The 13,168-nt window shown below is 44.9% G+C and overlaps 1 protein-coding gene across 2 annotated transcripts in view; it reads left to right on the top strand.

Moving 5' to 3' along the window:
• The first annotated feature begins 217 nt into the window (after positions 1-217).
• Positions 218-13,168, top strand: part of DENND1B (DENN domain containing 1B) — a 250,847-nt gene continuing 237,896 nt past the window's right edge. For both annotated transcript variants that reach the window (XM_054980351.1, XM_054980350.1), the window contains exons 1-2: positions 218-926; positions 5,809-5,873. In XM_054980351.1, the coding sequence (XP_054836326.1) occupies positions 910-926; positions 5,809-5,873 (82 nt within the window). In that variant the 5' untranslated portion in view covers positions 218-909. The remainder of the gene's footprint in view (positions 927-5,808; positions 5,874-13,168) is intronic.

Below are 13,168 nucleotides of genomic sequence, written 5' to 3'. Positions count from 1 at the left end.
TCCGCCTTTCTCGCTGAGACTCGAGGCTTTTTCCAAGGTGCCACACATGGGAATGTTGTGAGAGATGCACCACACCTAACCAGCATCATGTAAGTGGTTAAAGTATAGATACTGGGGAAACTGGGCATCAGAGAAATAACCACTCGCCTAGTTTAACCTCCTTCACGGGGTGGTGTAAAGATTAAAAGGGGAAAGACCTTGGATAAAGGGAGGGAAATGCACCAAATAATATTTTTCCCAACCACCCTGCGGCTAACAGAGAGTGACTGGATCAGGAGAATTTGAACCCAGGTGTTGCGTCAGGCCGGCATTTGAGAACCTCGCGTGGCCTGCCAGGTTGGCCTCGGCCGCTTGTAGCCTTTTCAAGGGCAGGCTGGTCAGCCGGCGAAAGCGATTCTCACCCCCCGCCCCCCGAAGTGAAAAGTTTCTCCTCCTGCTGAAGGCCTCTCCCAGGACGGCTGCGTCTCTTGCCGCTCAGTTGGCAACCTGACGGGCAAAATCCGGCTGCGCCCCCCGCCCCAGTAGGACCCCTGGCCCCTCAGCCCTTCCTGCTCTCCTCCCGCCAGGTCAGGTGTAGCAGAAGCGGCAGGCCAGGGCCAGGCCTCTTCCAGCCCCGCCGAGCTTCCTGCTTTCCACAAGGTGCCGAAGAAGCGGCTTCTCTGCGACAGGAACTGAGGGAAGCTTGAGGAGCGGCGGCGGCGGCGGCGGCGGGCGGGAGGCGGTGCTGCTGCTCTTGCGGCCGCCGCCGTCACACCGGGCCGAGGAAGGCAACAGCCAGCCATGGCCCCCCTCGTCCCAAGCGCCCGTGACGGCCCGCACGGGCTGTGAGGGAGGAAGAGCGTGGAGCCTCAGCCGCCCTCCGCCTCAGCCGCCGCCTCTTCCTGAGGCCCCCCGCCCCGAGATGCGACCATGGACTGCAGGATCTTGTGAGTGAAGGGGGAGCGCGAAGCCGCAGCAGCTGGAGGAGGAAGGGGGAGCTTCTGGCGGTGCCTGTGACGGGCGAGGCGCCGCCAGGGGGGCTTGAGAGGGAGGCGTTAGGCTAGGCCTCGAAGCCTCCCCCAGCCCCACTTTGGATAGTGCTCGAGGTGAAGAGAGAGACCGGCGGGCGGCAGGGAGGGGGAAGGCGAGGCGGACCTTTGGCAGGCATTGGAGCAACCTCCTGGCTGGCTGCTGGTTGCAGCCTGTGCGCGCTTTACTTGGGAGTCCCATTCAAAAGGGGGGGGGGCTTTCTTTCAAGCACACGTGCAAAGGATCGGGCTCTACCACCTCCCATTATAGCGCTCACCTGTATGATCCGAAGCTCACCTGAGTAGGTGAAGCTGCCTCCCCCTCCCCCGCTTATTTTGTGACACAGACTCCTTTAGAATAACAGAATAAAACCTGCATCCCTGTTTCTTCTGCCATCATCCCCCTCCTCTCCTTTTACTAGGCCTGCCCCTCACACTGACCTTCTTCCTGAGCCCCTGCTAGGGTTGTTAAGGGGTGGGGAATTTCTTTTTTGGAAACTAACTTTTAAAAGGTATAGCCATTGGTTCCTCTTATTCCCTTTTAAGACCAGAATTTCTCTTTCATTTCTCTTCAAAGAGAAATCAAGGCACCCTTTTGTAACTTCAGCCCTTGCAGTTGTTTTGTGTTATGCACCCCTGGGAACCATCCAGCTCTAGCAGGAGGATAGGAAGGCTTAAGAAGACATTGCCTGCCTCTGAGCATCTTCAGAGTGAAATTTTGCAGAATCTCCTTTCCTGCCTCTCCTTTCTTCACATTTCAGTTTGATCAAAAAGAATTGCTTAGAAACTGACACCAAATTTCTAAAAAGAGAAAAAAAGAAAATGTTGTATTTCAGGGAGAAACTGGGTAAAGAGAAATTAATATAATTTCTTTGAAAAACCCTGACACGTCCTACCTGACCAGTAGCAGTTTTTCTAGTTCAACTGATACCTTCAACAGCCCTCCTCAAACTGGCTCCTATTTCTGTGCCTAAGAGCAGCTTGCTCTTCAGACATTAGCAGGGAGATACTTATCTTATGAAAAAACTTCACTTGCAAATCGAGATGTTGCTGAAGGCACAGGAACGAGCCAGGCAGGTTGTATTCTGCCCAGTTAGTCCCTCTCATTCCTCCAGTGCATATATTCTCTATGAGTCTGGCTGTGAACAGCTGGCACACGAACCGAACCCAAGTTCCTGAACATAAATGTGAATAAATCTAATGACTTTTAAATTTTGTCTACTCTCTACCTTTGCCATCAGTCTTTCCCTCTTCTGCATATGCTGAGCGTATGCCCAACACACCATGAGGACTATGCAGTCTGGCAGGTGCTCAAATAGAACTTTGGAAATTTTGCCATTAAGGGCCTGAACTGTTGAAGGGTGCTTCCTGTTCTTCCTGACCTTGGCAGAGGTGGGCAATTTGGGGCTGCAAGCTGTAATACCGCCTCTTAGATGTTGGGTTTGGCGAATGTCTATTGGCTGATGCCACTGAACTCTTGGATCTGAATTTGTTTACTATAATAATGCCCATGCAGATTTGCTAGCCTAAGAGGAGAATAAGTTTTGTCCAATGAATGATGAATGAACTTTGTTTTTCATGGCATTTGCAGATAGGGCTTTGCCTCCCCACCCCCATGAGACATGCTGAATTTTATATTCAGAGTGATAAGAGGTTTAACCTCTAGTGTGGCAAGCTGACAGTTGCCTATTTATGAAGAGCCAGTTCGAATAGACATGAAAGCCAATTTGACATTTATTGCTGTGGTTTGACACTTTAAAATGTGGTGGGAGGGGGTGAGTAAAGTTGAAAGGACTGCGTGGAAGCAGAGTTATAGATATGCACAGCAGGAAGCACGAATGTTTAATGCTATTAAGCAGAGATATTGACCTATGAAATGCCTTTCCAGTTTCTGAAACAAGTTTGTAGTCAAATGCAGATTGAAGATTTATTGTTGTCATTATAGGAGGGATCCTAATTTGCAGATCTGGTTAGATTTTATTTTGTGTATGGAGGAGCCTGATGGTAGCCATGGAGTGATTTGACCTTCTCTGTGTCTCTGGTACTGTTGGGAAGCAAAAAATAAGTAGCAGTGATAGTTTGCCCTCCAACTTTAGGATAGCTCACCCAGAAGCCTGATGAAAACAGAAGCTTGATTCATTATAGAAGAGGCAGTGAGTCAAGCTTTGCATGTGTGGGGGAGGTGGCTGGAGAAGACTTGTCAGTTTCACCACAGTTTAAAAAAAGAGCTGGCCTTTCAGTGCTGAAGTGTATTAGGTGAGCTTTTGAAGAACAAAATCCTCTTCACCAGCAGCAGTGGTGGCAGCAAGATATATGATGGGGAATGCTGGTGATGGAAAAGAAAGGACTCTGCAAGGAATAGTTCATTCACAACTGTGTGAGAATGTGGAGGAACCAGGAAATTCACAATTGCATGGGGATTAGATAATGTGGCATTACCAGGACTAGCACTAGAATAGCAGTAGTCAGAAAAGGTATTTTAATGTTATCTAAGGTCTTGTTTTGTTATACAAACTGTTACCTGCCTTGGAACACTTACACATTTGTCAGTTGCCTTGGCATGTTAAAAACATACAATTCAATGTCTAAAGCTGTGATCCAGTGCTTATTTATCCAGAATTAAATCACTCTGAGTAGAATGAGACTTGCTGTCACGCATAGGCACAGAATGTAACATAATAATCTTAAATTGGAACTGTTTCTCTCTTACAGCTAACATTATAGTTCATACCATGACAAACATGTTAAGAGTCCTTTGGCAACATACAGGCTGTAAATCAAAGATAAAGAAGAAGCAATGAGCTCTTAAGAGAACTTAGTTTAACATTCTCTTTGGCAAGGTGATTCCAGCCTCACTTTATTCTGTATTTTTTCTCTCAGTCAAGCTAATCTGTGCTGTGTACTAACAAGTATGTTCTCATAGGATAATTTTTGAGACTTATGTTATGGTATCCCCTCCTCCGGTATTAGTATTTTACTCTTGTACTTAGAGGCAACTGCTATTTTCTGTTTATATAGGCTATAATTATTGCTTATTTGAACTGGTTTCTCACACATCTTGCTGAGTATGCCATATCTTCTTGAAAGGGTTAAGAGCACAGAACTACGCTTTTAATAAGGTCTTTTTAGCAAATAATCTCTTTGAGAGAAATGGAAGTAATTTCTCATAAATTTGTAAAACTATCCAGAACCTTGTAAATGGTCACTTACCTGGTCATTTTTGGAAAGAAAAAGATGTTTTCCGGGGAAAAATGTTTCTCATTTAGAGGAGAGTTGGTCATGTTTTTCTTCTCAAGCAGTTACTGTGTTGCAAATGGTAGACATAGGTACTTGTGAGCAGGGCCGGATCGAGGGGAGGCAGGGGGGTTGTCTGCCCCTGGCGCCACCAAAGAGGGGGCGCCGGGCACAGCTGCCAGCCACTGGGAGCGCGTGGCCACCTGCGCCATTCGCCTGCCCAGGAGGACAGGGAGTGCGCGGCAAGCTGGCCGCCCCCTCAGCCGGGCAGGTGAATGGCACAGAGAGCTGGGAGGCCACCCATGCCACTCGCCTGTCCCACTGAGGGGGCAGCCAGCTTGCCGTGCGCTCCCTGTCCTGCTGGGCAAGCGAGTGGCACGGAGGGCTGGGAGGCCGCCCGCGCCATTTGCCTGCCCCGCAGGACAGGGAGCGCGCGGCAAGCCAGCTGCCGCCTCAGCCGAGCAGGCGAGTGGTGCAAGTCTGGGTGATGTATACCGCCCCTCCTTCCTCAGAGCAGGGTCCTGCAGCATCCCTGGCGCCCCTCAGACGTCAGGGCTGGCCCAGCCGGTGTCTCGCCCAGCGGCGGCAGCGACAAGCCCTGACAAGGGCCACACCCCAGCTTGCACGCAGGCTAGAAGGAATCAGCCAGAACCAGGTGGGGCTGAAAGCAAAGCAGCCACAGATGGGGCTGCCTGAGGCCCTTAGTAGAGAGAGTTTGGTAGCCAGCCAAGGAGGCACAGGTGTGATGGCTCAGGGCAGCCAACAGAGCAAACACAGGTGCGACTGCCTGATCCAGCCGTGGCCATGGCTAGAGTGCAAGAAGGGGGCGTGGCTGACAGGTGGAGCAGGGAATGGGTGAAGGGATAAAAACGAAGTCCACCCACAGGGTGGGGTGAGTTGTTGTGTAGGAGCAAGAGAGCAGCAGGGAGGAGGAGCTTTTTTTCAGCAGGAACGTGGTAGAACAAAGTTCCAGAACCTCTTGAAAATGGTCACATGGCTGGTGGCCACGCCCCCTGATCTCCAGACAGAGGGGAGTTGAGATTGCCCTCTGCACTGCCGAGTGGTGCAGAGGGCAATCTCAACTCCCCTCTGTCTGGAGATCAGGGGGCAGGGCCACCAGCCATGTGACCATTTTCTCCGAGGGCAACCCACTGAGTTCCACCACCTCTTTTCCCAGGAAAAAAGCCCTGAGGAGGAGGATCGACAGCTGGATGGGGACAGCTGTCATGGAAGGCAGCCGGGATAAGATCAGGTTGAAGGGACCTGCGAGTGGACTGAGAGGATGTGAGGGTGAGGTATTTCCCCCCTCCTTCCACAGAGCGGGATGCCGCATATTCCCTGAAGGTCCTCTAAGGCTGAAGTCAGGCAGGCCGGCGTCTCACAGGGCAGTGCCCTTGGCAGAACCTGACAGTATGAGAGGACAAATAATAATAAACCAACATCCTTGTGCAGTTGAATGTTAAAATATGTAACTCGTGTTGGTACAGTAGACATAATATTTTAGCAGTCAGAATGTTTGTATTTTTGGGAAGTATGTAAGTCTAATCAACTACCTTTTTATTTCCAGGGAAAATCCAGCAAGGACCTTTGATTTGGTGCTACAGGTGAAATGCCAGGCTCCCGAAAATGAAGGTAATATATTTCTGCCATATACATTACATGTGAAAAATATGGTGGATTTATTTCACTCCATTTTTTGTTCTGTTTTATGTAAGTGAATGAAAAAAATATGCTTAATTGTAGCTTAGGTTGTCTTTTAGTGACTTAGTAAAATTCGTAACAGCTTGATATTTTACATTTATTTTATTTACTGCTGTAGTCCTTAGCTATTGCGAAAACAGCATTAATCTGAAACATGCGTTTTGCTTTCAGTTTCTGCTTTGGGGTCTTTGTATCCTTTTTCAATTTGCACGTTATAATAGATTTAATAAATTATGTTTTTTGCAGTATGTGTAATTACAATGTTTAAACAAGAGTTGGAAAAGTCCTTCTTTTTGGCCATGTGCACTAAGCAGTTAGGCTGCTGGATTAAGTTATTAGTTATTTTTATTGTGCTTCCCATTCTAGTAGTAAGTGGAGGTTGTCATATATTAGGAGGAGATGTTTGATCCTAGCAGAGTAACTGCATTCCTTCTGCTTAATTTGGGCCCTGGAGTAAACACATCACAAAAGAATGAGGAAGTATTTTCTCAAGGATGTCTCCAAACCAGGCTTTTACTTCTGTTGCCTTGAATTCTCATCGTTAGTCTTATGTGGGAGCTGAGGCTGGGATCAGATTTGGGGAATGAGAATTGGCAAACACAAGTCTGTGCATCTTCATCATGTTTCATACTCCAGAGTCCTTTTATCATCTTTCCCTGCTGCCCCTATGACAAAGGGTCAAACTAGACACTTTGAAGTAAATTGTTCTACACTTTGGTTGAGGCACAGCATGGATCTTACAGATTATGGACTTTGGTCATCCTTTAGAAGAAAAACAAATGCATGTACCAAGCATTATCAATGATTCCAGGCAAGTTCCCTTGACACCAAAGGTATAATTAACCATGCAGATTTTAATTGTGTTATTCTTGGTATCTGTGGATATCTGAGAGGAATAGGAAAAGACAAGAAATATGGTGCTAATCTGCTTGTGTTGAAAAGTCACGGTGTAGCCTGCCCTGGACTATACTATTTCAGGATGCTGGTATGATATCACATGTTAAAATGCCCCTCTACATTGGAAACTCCCTGTCTGTGGAAAATTAGCATGTCAGAGAGAAGGCTTCGGACTAGCCTATTTTTGGATGTGTCAGTTTCCTATATGGAAGGGAAATTTTGCTGAAGGGAAACAATTTCCTACCTGAGTTGTGAAATGGTACATCCTCTTGAGTCCTGTCATGGGTGATTTCTCCAAACATATAGATGAACTTTCCGTATTTTTCCTACTAGGGTTTTGTGTTGCATGGTCTCAAATGGTTTGACTCCTTCATTAGGGTTGGGGCATAGGCTAGCTGTTTGCTTCCTAATTAATGACATCTCTATAAATGGAACTTGGTGGTGAGTTTACCTAGAAGTGGCATTGAAAACAGCAAATATGGAGGCCTTCTGTGCAACTGGTAAGGGATAGAGATATAAAATAGCATGTCCTGTTTCTAAGTTTACCATTTGCCTGCTTATGGGAGGCAAACTCCCATTGGTTCTTCCCTTTGCCTGCTGCCACTCAGAGCAGTATCAGGAGAAAAATAAAGGGGAAAAAAGGCTTCAGCTTTGTTGCTGGCGTGTCACTTCTTGGTACAGCCTTTAAGTCGCAATTGGCTCTGGTTGCATTGATTCCTAGAACTACCCATTGTCATTTCTGGGTTGTACCCGGGAATGATGTGATAATGTCAGTGCCATTGCCAACATCTCATGCCCTGCCACATCCCTGCCCCTCACCCTCCAGCTACCTGTCTAATTAAAATGTCAGTACTGCAGGGATGAAATGAGAGATGAGGGAAGACACGTACTCCTTTACAACAATGAGCATGAACTCCAGTTGCTCTTTGATTGAGTCTACTGAAGTTGAAACACGTGTGAAAAATACAAAGTTAAGAAATGCGCAATATGGTGTCTTTGACATATTAACACAATCATTGAATCTTTCCCAGATAACATAGGAAGCAGCAAGAGTGTTTTTGCTTCTTTACTCAGAATTTTTGAAATGAAATAAACAACTCTGGAGTAATATCTGTTCTTACACAGTAGCTGGTGAGCAGTTTGGTGAAAATACTGCTGTCCAGATCATTTCCAGGCTTTGTTAGTTTTTTAGATTGCTGCTGTATAACCTAGTTCTGTCTTGAATATTAGCTAGCTTGTCCAAACTGGTCATTTGTTTTACTGAAGGCAGTATATTCAGAGTTTTAATACTCTATTAATAGTTGAATTTTCGGGCTTTCTTCTTGTTCACATGGTCATACACCCGTTGTGTTCAGCTAAGATCTCTCACTCCCTGAACATTGTGTTGATCATTTTGAGATAACTTTTTTATTTTACTGACTTTTCTGCTTTGCATTTTATATATTTCTGTTCCCTTTTCTCTGCCTCTCTATGAATCAGTTCTTTTCCTTGTATATTTTTCCCTCAATGATTCCATTCACACTCATGGTTAAAAGGTTATCAGCTTCCTTATGTTCATTGAGTACATTGTACCTGTCATTTCAAGATCTCTTTCTGACTATCTGGATTCATCCCCTTAATTATTTTACTAACAAAAGCTAACAACAACTGGTGAGTGAACAAGCTTCTTTTTCTGATTTTTTCCTGAGAAAATATTTTTTTATCTATTGTCTTTATTACTGAAGCTCTCATCCAGTGATGAAAATAGAACAAACATTTGTATGTGGCAAGGGAGGGAAGAACAGGATCGCGATAGCAAGCTCCACTTTCAACCTGCGTGTGTTCATTTGGACAAATGCACTGAGCCTATCTGCATGCATAAATGCACATACTGACTCTCAGAGCCAAGCTACAAGTGACGCCTGACACGAGGTGGACACGTGTCATGTTCCCAAAAGTTTTGACGGGAAGTGTAGCTCCCGCCGGTAGCAGTGCACTTATTCCGGCCTCTGCGGCTCCCCTTCCACCCTGTATTGGACCAGAGAGCTGCACAAGATCCAGCAGGAGGCGGGGTAGTTCAGGAAGCTTCCTGCGCCTCACACACCCTCGGCTCTTTCCCTGCCCTCGGCTCTCTTCCTGGGCCTCGTACACCCTTGGCTCTCTCCCTTGGCTCCCTAGCACTTCGCTTGCTGCCCACCCACCCACCTGCCTGCCCGCCTCTCTGACAGTGCCTGGCTCTCCAGATGCCCCCCCCCCCCCCAGCGGGTGAAGCAGGCACGGGGCGTGCGAGGCGTGGGAAGCTTCCTGCGCTGCTGCCAGCGGGAGTGTTCCCAACTGTCTCAGTTGCTGGCGAAATGGCGTAAGGGGGCTTGGAGCGGCGGCAACTGCCAGGGGCTCCCTTAGGCCGGCAGAAGGTGAGCTCCCTGTACCCTGCCACTGGTGGGCTTTGCTTGTAATAAATGTATGTTGTAAATACTACAGTCTCTATGCAGGCACTCTCCCTCCAACTCTACAAGTTGGATGGGTTTTATGTTGTTAAATATGTGAATTCCTTTGGTAAACTGTAGCCCCAGTGGCTAGGAAGGAGCTGAGCGGTAGTCAGAAAAGATGCCTACATTTCCCATCAAAACTTTTGGGAGCCTGACACATGTTCATCTTGTGTCAGGCATCACTTGTAGCTTGGCTGTCAGACTGAGAAGCTGTGTGTTCAAATGAATGCTCATAGCTCAGAATGGAACTTGCTGATACGATTCTGCTCCTCTCCTTATTTATGCTCATTCTGTTCCTTGGAACATCTGTATGTCTTTCATTTCTGGACTTCAGTGGGCTGCCCTTGAGTTGTTTGGGTCATACTACAATAAAGCAGCCAGCTGATCAGAAAAATGGACTGTTTTTGTTTGTGTCAGAGATTAAGAGACAAGACTGCCTTGTGTTTTATTTATATGCCTTAGCAAAATAGCTTATATGCTGCCTTCCATCTTGGCTTTCATCAGGGGTTGGGGTTTTAGATGAGGAACTGGGAGATCCGGGTTCAGATCTCTATTCTGTCATAAATCTCACTGGGTGACGTTGAGTCAGTCCCCCTTTCTCAGTTCAATCAACCTTATAGAGATATTGTGAGAATAAAATGAAGACAAATAGTCGTAGCCACCTGATCTCCTTGGAGGAAGGGCAGGATGAAAATGTAATAAATAAATAAAATAAAAAGCTGCTAGGCTCTGTCCCAGAGGTAAAATTTTTGATATTGAAGGTGATAGCCCTATATTATACCACTGGTTCAAAGTGCTGGTGCTGAGCTGTGAAGTCCTGAATAGTCAGTGCCTGGAGTAGCTAAAATAACGATTTCCTCCTATATGAATCTCTTAATATATTAAAATCCTCATTTGGGTTCCTCTTGGTGCCTTTTTAAAACAGAGACAGAGATCAAATCAGCATCCTCTTGGGCAGGGTCTTTTCAGTGGTAGCATTTGTTTTTGAGGATCGCTCTTTCCCACAAAGTGAAGCTTTTGACAGTTTTCAGGAAGCTAATTGGGGTCTATTTTAACTGGGCTTTGGAAGATGAAATGCAATTATTGTTTTTATTAAATACTGATGATCATATTTCACTGGTTTTAGCTATTTTGAGTTGTCAAAAGTTCTAAGGCTGATTTCTAAAAACTGTTATTATTGAACTTTTTTCAGGCCTACATATGGCAGCAAAATGGAATATAACTTTGACAAATGTTTTAAGTGCAAGTTGTCAAATTATCATTACCTCTTTTACTTTGAGTTACATGGAAGTTTCTATTTTGTCACTGTTCCTCTGTCATAAGCTTTATCTTTCTTTTATGCTTTATATGTGTTTCCATATGTTGCACTGTTAAGTCATAGTGACCCATGTTTTACATGACCCTTTGGCAAAAGTTTCTGAGCCTTCCCATTTTCATTCTTCCCTTTGTGCCTTGATTGCTCTTTTGCATGGTGAGAGTTAGGTAGCCTTGCTCTACAAGCGAATCATCACCATGTTTGTTAGCTTTTCACATCAGCCTTCTCAGCCACATCACAGTAATAGCTTAATGCATTTTTTTCCAAGGGAGTATCTGGTGCCACTAACAAGCAAACAATTACTGAAAACTCATAATTAGTCTATTTCCAGTGTAAGGTTCCACCCTGTATTCAGGATTATCACATCAGTGTTAAGTCTAATTTAGATCATAGATTCCTCAGGGTAGAGTCTTGTCATAATGTATCAGTTGTTGGTGGCACTGTACCATAATGTGTTCCATGAATATGTCTGATTATTAAGGCTTAATTTGTGTAGAGAATATTGCCAGCACCAAAAGAGATCAATTTGTCATTTTTTAAAACTAACATAAAAATCCAGCTCAGGCTTTTTTTACTAAATAGGACATTTCCAATGTAGGAGATGCAAGGGACATAACAATGATCTGAAGCCATTTCCACATAAATGTCATTTTGAACTTGCTTGCCAGCTGCTCCCTACTAACTTCCATTTCTATCACTTATCCTCATAGCTGTCCCTTCTTTAAAAAAATGTGCAATTTAACTCTGAATCAAAGACCTTGTGTCCAAATGATAGAGCAAGTGTCCTTGTGTACCCTGTGTTGTCCAAATGATAGCGCAAATGATGCTGTGCACTTAAGTTGTGCTTTAGCCCCAGGTGGGGCTTTAGCTCTACAACAGCCCTTGGCCTGTAATATGAGTTCATTGTTCTAGAGGGGATATGGCAACAAAGGAACGATCCTGATGTTTTCAGAATTTATATCTTCTAGTAGTTATTTATATTAGTACTTGGTGCCTGAGCATTGCTCACTTACACTGCTGTCTAGTGCAGCCCATTTTCTGAGGCCATGCATTATATATACAAAATCACATCACACTGCATATGACCACTACATCCCCTTTTCTTATTTACTCATTTCATCCACTTGCTTTAGCAGAGAACAGGAGCCAACAAGTAGTCCCAGTATCAGGTATATCTAAAGGTTTAAAGGATCATCACACATATCTGGAGCTTTCTCATCTCACTAAGGGAATAGGTAGCACATTACAAGACTGTATTGCTCACAGTTCCTTTGCCACTGCTTATTTGAAGTAACCAGGGCCATTCTTAGGTAAGCCAAATGCTGAAGGATAAGGCTTGTCACAAACTTATCAGAAATGGGTAGGAATGGATGCCATTTTTGGGTCAGAAAATCAATTGTACATGTGATAAAAATCTGAGCCAAGTAGAAATTATTCTTAACTCTCTCTCGTGAAAGTTCTTCCTCTTGCATTCCATCTCCAGATATGGCACTTTCCAGAGATGGCACTTTCTAGTGTGGTCCTTCCAGTTTTACCCTGGCCAGACACTGGAAGGACTGCATGTGGCTAGGATAAAGTTTTAAAAAATTGGTCATGTGGATGTTTCTTATTGAATTAATACCTCCTTCGTGATAAGGTGCCAATTACACGTTGGGGTTCCATGCAGTCTTGCCTCCTATTTGGTCATTTAGACTTTAGAAACAATTTGAAGAAAAGTAGTTCCCATGTAACAAAGGATCCTAATGGGCAAGTATTATATCTACATTTGATGCTGAATGAACAAATAATTGAGAGTCTATATTGAAAAGTATAACACTTTTCTGCATAAATGTATCCATTCTGTCTTGAAATGGATACTGATCCTGGTTTCTGTGACTGTTTTAGGCTATCTTATCATTTTACTCTTCTAATGGATATTTCCCCCCTGTTTTTAAACTTACTAATTTAACTTAAGACCTAACAAATTTGACAGTTACCCCAGCTCTAGCCTTTTAATATATTTCCAGGCTAGGCTAATCTTTTGAATATGCCATACTTAAAAATGAGGCCCATTCACTATCTGCGCTTGCACCCTTTTCTTCTTTATGAAAGAGATTTGTATTCCAAATGGGCTTTCTTCTTTGCATCTATCCAGGGATAGGGGTCAAAGGGGCTACTTCCCGCCTGCCGTTTCAAGTGCTGCTTACAGCCACCCGGACCCCTAGCAGGCCTCCTGGAAGAATAGCCCTTACCCATCCTGTTGAGACTCACCGGTCTCTGGGTTCTTTTCCAACCTGGGGGACTCTGCACACACTTGGTCAGACACTCACAGACACAAGGCTTACATAAAAGGTGTTTATTACTTCAGAAGAATGTATGCAAGTAGCAGGAACCACTCTACTAAGGCACAAGCAAAGGGCATTTAAAACAATAAAAGCTTGTCTATTTGTAACTATAGCTGACTAACTAAAACATAAAGCTGGCTAACTTAGGATTTCTCTGAGGAAAACTTGAGGCCCATACTCACAAACATATTCCTTAAACTATACCAAGCAGGTCTGGTCGTC

Source organism: Eublepharis macularius, chromosome 5 (genome assembly GCF_028583425.1).
Source record: "Eublepharis macularius isolate TG4126 chromosome 5, MPM_Emac_v1.0, whole genome shotgun sequence".
Taxonomy (NCBI): domain Eukaryota; kingdom Metazoa; phylum Chordata; class Lepidosauria; order Squamata; family Eublepharidae; genus Eublepharis; species Eublepharis macularius.
This window is presented reverse-complemented; position numbering and strand designations above follow the sequence as displayed.